The 7,766-nt window shown below is 45.2% G+C and overlaps 1 protein-coding gene across 1 annotated transcript; it reads left to right on the top strand.

Annotated features, from left to right (window-relative positions):
* The first annotated feature begins 1,368 nt into the window (after window positions 1–1,368).
* NEFL (neurofilament light chain) lies at window positions 1,369–7,326 on the top strand. Its single transcript, NM_001133022.2, is given in 4 exon segments — window positions 1,369–2,754; window positions 3,939–4,063; window positions 4,473–4,792; window positions 5,318–7,326. Coding segments are annotated over 4 exon segments (1,632 nt in total). The 5' UTR covers window positions 1,369–1,710; the 3' UTR covers window positions 5,461–7,326.
* The last annotated feature ends 440 nt before the right edge of the window (window positions 7,327–7,766 follow it).

Below are 7,766 nucleotides of genomic sequence, written 5' to 3'. Positions count from 1 at the left end.
TTTTGGGGGGGGAGGGGTGGGTCAGAAAGGGCCTCTGAGGGTAAGCCTCACCCCACCCTTTCCTCAGGAGAGGAGTGAAATGTCTCCAGAAGCAACTGCACCGCTGCAAATACTTCACCCTCCAAGTATTACAGGGGAAGCCATTCCGGCTTCTCTATTTGAAAACAGTTACCACATTCCCCCTCAGTTTGCCTCTTAAAAAAAACATAAGTTGCACATCAAATGCTGCGATATACAAATAAAACAAAAACTAAATGCTTGCTCAGATAAATCTTAGGTGTTTCGTGTAAATCTCTGCAATCCCTCCATGAAAGCTGGGGGACTCCTAACATCCTGCGTGTGAAAATGCCCTGTAAACCGCAGGGTTGTATCCACGTGCGCTACCGCGTGCGCCAGTTTCAAGCATCTGGGTGCTTCCTGAAGGAAATCCATGCATTCCTGACTGCATCTGTTTTCGGGTTATTACAGTGTACCGGGGGAAGAATCACGCGGCTATGGCTATTTTCTATCCGTTCCTGAAGAAGCCTGGGTGCCGAGTTCTCCTCCCCAGAGACCACACCCGGCGCTCAGGGCTCGCCGCAGCGGCTTCCCTGAAAATCAGCCACCTGCGAGGCTTATCGAAATCATCAGGTCGTGTGCTACACATGTGTAAAAAGAGGGAAGCGGACTTTAAATGTGCTGCGGTTGATGGTAGCAAGCAGGAATTTAGCTTGGTGAGGATCTAGGCAGCTTGAAGCTGCCGGTTGCAGAGCGCGCGGCTGCCTCAGCAAGTCAGTCTCCGTGTTTCCAACTCTTTCTCTGCCCTCCGCCACCCACACACTGCAACACGTTAAAGCCATCGGCGGCTTCATTCTCAGTTAAGAAATGTGAAAATCTAGAAACACTAACAGGCGGATTAACTGCTCTAAAGGTTTAAAAATGCTAAACCAACACCTGCAGTAGTGCCGCAGTTTCACGAGTGTGTGTGTGCGCGCGCGCACTCGCGCGCACATTCCCTCTGTGTTGAGAAGCAGCGCATTAAAGAAAAAGAAAAATAATCAGGAGAAAGGAAGATGAATTGCAGAAAGTGCCAGAAAGCTAGACAGAAATTAAAACTCTTCTCCATACATACTGCACACACATAACCTAGCCTATTTATTTGTATCTAAAATCCCCTAGCCGCACCATCACCGTAAACACCAAGGGGAATAATTAAGGAGGTTCCTGGTGGGAAAAGGGCGAGTTGGGGGGACAGGGTGTCTGCGAGGTGACGGGATACAGAAAACTAGGGAGTCATAAGGGAGCAAGAAGCTGTTTTAGGGACAACTTAAGGATCCAAGTGTCACGGGGTCTGGGAGATGCAGGACGGGAGGGGCTGCGTGAGTGAGTACAGAAGGGAAATGAGTGAGGGGGCATGGGATCTCAGAGAAAATCAGGGCCCTCTGAGCAAAGTGGAAAGGACGAGCGCCGCAGCTCCCCGGGCCGTAGCTCGACCCCGCCTTCCCTTTTGCGCAGAATCCCCGCCTTGGCTGCAGCAGCGCGCTGCCCCCACTGGCCGGCGCGCCGTGATCGATCGCAGGCTGCGTCAGGAGCCTCCCGGCGCATAAATAGGGGTGGCAGGACGGCGCTGAGCCGCACACAGCCATCCATCCTCCCCCTTTCCTGTCTCCCTTGTCCTCTCTCTCCGGGCTCCCACCGCCGCTGCGGGCCGGGGAGCCACCGGCCGCCACCATGAGTTCCTTCAGCTACGAGCCCTACTACTCGACCTCCTACAAGCGGCGCTACGTGGAGACGCCCCGGGTGCACATCTCCAGCGTGCGCAGCGGCTACAGCACCGCACGCTCAGCTTACTCCAGCTACTCGGCGCCGGTGTCTTCCTCGCTGTCCGTGCGCCGCAGCTACTCCTCCAGCTCTGGATCGTTGATGCCCAGCCTGGAGAACCTCGACCTGAGCCAAGTAGCCGCCATCAGCAACGACCTCAAGTCCATCCGCACGCAGGAGAAGGCGCAGCTCCAGGACCTCAATGACCGCTTCGCCAGCTTCATCGAGCGCGTGCACGAGCTGGAGCAGCAGAACAAGGTCCTGGAAGCCGAGCTGCTGGTGTTGCGCCAGAAGCACTCCGAGCCATCCCGCTTCCGGGCGCTGTACGAGCAGGAGATCCGCGACCTGCGCCTGGCGGCGGAAGATGCCACCAACGAGAAGCAGGCGCTCCAGGGCGAGCGCGAAGGGCTGGAGGAGACCCTGCGCAACCTGCAGGCGCGCTATGAAGAGGAGGTGCTGAGCCGCGAGGACGCCGAGGGCCGGCTGATGGAAGCGCGCAAAGGCGCCGACGAGGCGGCGCTCGCTCGCGCCGAGCTCGAAAAGCGCATCGACAGCTTGATGGACGAAATCTCTTTTCTGAAGAAAGTGCACGAAGAGGAGATCGCCGAACTGCAGGCGCAGATCCAGTACGCGCAGATCTCCGTGGAGATGGACGTGACCAAGCCCGACCTCTCCGCCGCGCTCAAGGACATCCGCGCACAGTACGAGAAGCTGGCCGCCAAGAACATGCAGAACGCCGAGGAGTGGTTCAAGAGCCGCTTCACCGTGCTGACCGAGAGCGCCGCCAAGAACACCGACGCCGTGCGCGCCGCCAAGGACGAGGTGTCCGAGAGCCGTCGTCTGCTCAAGGCCAAGACCCTGGAAATCGAAGCATGCCGGGGCATGAACGAAGCGCTGGAGAAGCAGCTGCAGGAGCTGGAGGACAAGCAGAACGCCGACATCAGCGCTATGCAGGTGCGGCACGGCCAGAAACACAGCGGGGCGGGGGACTCGAGCAACGGGGAAGAGTTGGTGCGCCCAGAAAGTGGAGACCAGGGGTGGTGCGGCTGCACGCAGCTCTTAGGGATAGGGCTTGATTCCTTGGCCACTGTGTGGGAGGGGTGGGGCACTTGAAGGGCGTGAGTGCGGGCGCGACTGTAGTCTGGGAGTGTGCTGGGTGCTACTGCACCGGCGTTCCGCATTAAAGCTGCCCAGCCCTTGTTGTTGTGGGTGGGGGAGGGGAAGACGTGGGAATTGGGCGTTGCCTCCGGCCTGCGGTGAGATCTGCTCTCTTCTGACCTGCATTAACCACAAGTTACTTTGCAGCAACTATCGGATCATCTGGTTAATAAATAGTAGAGTGAACAACTCTCAATTAATTCTGAAAGATTACTGTGACCAGCATGCTTTATGACTAGTTTTACCAACCACTCCCTTCCTTTATTTAGTAGGTAGACAGGAAGATAGTCAACATTGTTTTAGGTAGTTAACTAGTGATGTTCATAGTAAACCATTTCCTTTTACCTTTTTTTTTTCTTTATGTGTAAAATCTACAACATTTCTGTTTAAACATCTCCATCTTCTGGGGAGCAGAAAAAATACAATTTTAAAAATCTCCATTTTAAAAGATCTCCATCTTCTGGGGAGTAGAAATTTTTTTCTTCTTTTGGGGGGTAGAAATTTTTTTCTTCTTCTGGGGAGTAGAAAAAATAATTTAGATACATAGGAAATATTTTATAGAAAATAATTTTTTTTCTTTTTTTTTTACATCTGGCTATTTTCTTCTCATAAAGAAAGGCATTAGTTTCCTGGCATGTAACCCAGCTAAAGAAGAGTTAATCAGTGAATGAGAGACACAGTTTTTCTATCAACTTAGTTTGTTTGCAGGCATTTTATGATGATCATTAAACAGTATTAAGTAAAGAAACAGAAGAACAGAATTTTCTTCCATCTTTTTTTCATCTCAGGCTTCATGAACTTGGGTATTTTAGGCATGAAAGTTTTTTAAAAGATACAGGAAGTTATTCTAGGAGAGATTTTATCAAAGGTGTGCACCTTGATTTTAATTGAAACTAGGCCTTTGCAACTACACTACAGTGAAATAATAGAAGGGATTTATGCTTGGATTTTTTTTTTGTTTTATTTTTGTCTTCAAATAGGACACGATCAACAAATTAGAAAATGAATTGAGGACCACAAAGAGTGAAATGGCACGATACCTAAAAGAATACCAAGACCTCCTCAACGTGAAGATGGCTTTGGATATTGAGATTGCAGCTTACAGGTGAAAATAGAGGGGCAAAGACAGCAGCCATTAAACCTTAGAAAGAAAATCAGATCCCATTTAAAGTTATGTTGGATCAGAAACCTTCAAGAATAGTCCTTTTGAAATAATGAAGTGTCAGTTTTTGGCTTCTTCCAAGAAGAAGGTATTTAGATATATAAGAATTTAACCCTGTAATTAGGAGTCCTGTTTTTAGCTTCTCATTACACTTTAAATCTAATAGGATGATTTATTTATTTTTTTTCTGGTCTCCATCAAAAAATCCCCAGGCATTAAGTATTGATAAATCCCAGGCATTAAGTATTGATAAATCCCAGCCCTGCTCCTGCTTGCCTTTGTGTTTAGGGTACTCAGAGCAAGTCGTGAAACACAGGTGTTTTTTAACCTCACCTTCCATCTGCATCCCCAGGAAACTCTTGGAAGGCGAGGAGACCCGACTCAGTTTCACCAGCGTGGGAAGCATAACCAGTGGCTACTCCCAGAGCTCCCAGATCTTTGGCCGATCTGCCTACGGTGGTTTACAGACCAGCTCCTATCTGATGTCCACCCGCTCCTTCCCGTCCTACTACACCAGCCATGTCCAAGAGGAGCAGATCGAAGTGGAGGAAACCATTGAGGCTGCCAAGGCTGAGGAAGCCAAGGATGAGCCCCCCTCTGAAGGAGAAGCCGAGGAGGAGGAGAAGGACAAGGAAGAGGCTGAGGAAGAGGAGGCAGCTGAAGAGGAAGAAGGTATGATAAGAAAACAACCCCTGCAACTTCAAGTGCAAACTGGGTGTGGAGATTTGTTAGGAGGTGGATAAGACAAATGAAGCCTTGCTCATTTATTCATATAGGACATTAGAATCATAAATAATTTTTCTGTTTGTTTAGCAAATCTTTCCTAAGGCACCTACTCTGAATGAGGTGATTGGTCAAAATTTTTGTTTTTTCATATAATCATTTAACACAGCAGGTTGGTGTCCTAAAGAACAAAAATAGATACCAGACACATAATGAAAGAAATATTGAGGTTAAGTCTTGGAGAGGAGCAGAGCTTCCCATACCTAGAAGTGATCTCATTCGATTTAAATATGTGTTCAGTGGCAAATTATTCATGGCAAGCTTTGTCTGTTACATGTGCTTTTGGAGAGAGTGGAGCTGGGAGGTTTTGGTGAGCATTCTGACAGTTGTGTTTGCAAATAAAACCTTTGCAGACATGTTTTGAATGGACTTACCCTGGATTTGGATTTTGTACGTTTTCTTTTTATGTTAAAGCTGCCAAGGAAGAGTCTGAAGAAGCAAAAGAAGAAGAAGAAGGAGGTGAAGGTGAAGAAGGAGAGGAAACCAAAGAAGCTGAAGAGGAGGAGAAGAAAGTTGAAGGTGCTGGGGAGGAACAAGCAGCTAAGAAGAAAGATTGAACCCCCATTTCCTTAATTATTTCAGGAATAATTCTCCCGAAATCAGGTCAACCCCATCACCAACCAACCAACCAGTTGAGTTCCAGATTCTATGTGAATTAAAAAGTCAATATATGTATAATTCTGAGATGACTTAGGTTGGATATTCAATGTTGTGCTATGAATTTCCTCTTTATGCAGAGTATCTGTTTGCTTGCAGAGTGGCTTTCTGGCTTGCTGCCAGCCTGTGCATGGTCCACGCTTATGAGTTCAGGATCTATGGCAATGTGAATCATTCAGATGTTTACAATAAAAAACACCACATGAGTAAATGAATTCACTAATGTTAATGTTAAACTTCATGGAAAAATAGTCCTTTGAACCTTCGGTGGTTAGCAATTAAAGACCCTGAGAGTTATGTGCAATAAATAGTAAATAAAGTTATACCGAATGATGTATTTTTTGCTGTGGTTGTTACTTAATTAAAATACCTTAAAGATGGCACCAATATAAAGTATATAACAGAGGACTATTGACCTCCAATTTTTTAAAAAAATCAAAATTTTAACAATTACCAATACTTTTATTTTCTTCCTTCATTGGAAATTCTGAGGGATACAGTTATATTGTGATTACTCGTGAAATCTCTCCCCACAAAAATTTTACTGATAATCAACATGAGTAAATGAGAAAGTCTATAAATAACAATAGACTTTGCCTCATAACACGTATTTTGTTAGGTTTTGGGATGGCTTTCTAGGGAGCAATTCTGAAATTACTTGACAGATACACTCTTTATGGTAAACAGGTCATTTCAGAGTCTAGAGTGCTAACCATTACACTATGGAACCATGATAAATAGGTCATTTCAAACTGATATGTCATAATGCAATATGGATAGAATATGAATCCCATACATTCATCCCTATAACTGCATTTTAAAATATAGTCTAAATATCATGGGAGGAGGTTAAAACCTGAGAACATGGTACAATAAGAAGGAATAATTTTTTATCTATATATAATTTCAGGAGAAGGGATTGAAACTACCAAAGGTTACTTGCCACTCCACTGCAAACATGTTGCCTGCAATCCTGAGCTCGTGATTTAGTGTGTTGTTAAGCATCATTCTGTTGCCTCAAGTAAATACCACTTAATGCTACACATTTTTAAACCTTTAAAAGCTACAGACACAAGTAATGAAATTATGAGTCACTTAAGGGGGGAGGTAATATGCTTGTATGTTACATTGACATTGCTCTGCATGTCTCTATTGGGAAATATTTGGATTTCAATGATAGCTTGACTGGTTGGACATTGCATCAAATACACGCCCCATGTATCCTTTCTGTCCATTGTAAAGTTAAAAACTCTCTTGCACTTGCATCTGATGTGGAATAAATATAGATGATATTACTATCTGCTATTCTGCCTTTGTTCTGAAACAATTGCTTTGTCAGCTAATTTCATTCAATATTTGTTTTTTAGATGATCTTTATAAGTTATTAATTTAACCTGAAACCAAAGTGGTCTCCATTTAAAGTTACTTAATCCCTTTGTACCACCTATTTCTAGTTAAATATATGTTGCTATGCAAATAGGTAAGTGCTTCTTTGCCATGATGGTATGGATTGGAACTATGAAAGCTCTCAGTGTATTGGCTTCTGTAAAGATGAGGCGTCTCCTCAGAAACAAAGCTTTTCACATTTCTGCTTACTAGACCTGGGATGATGTACATGGCAAGTCTCAAACAGATGCAAGCTACATGCAAAAAGTAACTTTAGCCAAATGGAAATAGCTGGATGCTTTGAGAATTACTTGGTTGAAGTAAGAAAACTGTACCATCCTCTATCCTGTGTGCCATAATAAAATAGTAAAAAACCTAAATTGAGTTTAAAGTCTTTTTTAACATTTCCCCAAATTTGGTACTGTGGTCATTGCCCCTTTTAACCTGCAGTTCTGTTTCAGTATTCCCTCTCCTAATGAATGATACCCTCTCTGTAATCATCTGATTCCATTAAACGGACTCCTTGAATGACATCCTACTTCCCATTACCTCTCCTCTGCCCCTCTAGACTAACCTATCACTGAGTTATAGTGAGAACACCTCCATGTCTTAAATCCTTCCACATCTTTCAATTTATACTGCCACCACTCTAACCCTTCTCCCAGGGCCTACTCTTGGTCTCCTTCAGTTAGCACCCTACAGCAGGCTAATCTTTTAAAAAGTAAATTTTGATCGTGGCATCTCCCTGAATAGAACCCTCTAATAGCTTCCCACTTTTAATATGAAAACCAGAATCTCAAATGTGATCTTCAAGGCCTGC

The sequence above is a fragment of the Pongo abelii genome, chromosome 7 (genome assembly GCF_028885655.2).
Source record: "Pongo abelii isolate AG06213 chromosome 7, NHGRI_mPonAbe1-v2.0_pri, whole genome shotgun sequence".
NCBI classification, from domain to species: domain Eukaryota; kingdom Metazoa; phylum Chordata; class Mammalia; order Primates; family Hominidae; genus Pongo; species Pongo abelii.
The sequence above is the reverse complement of the archived record's forward strand: the minus strand, read 5'-3'. Positions and strand labels throughout refer to the sequence as shown.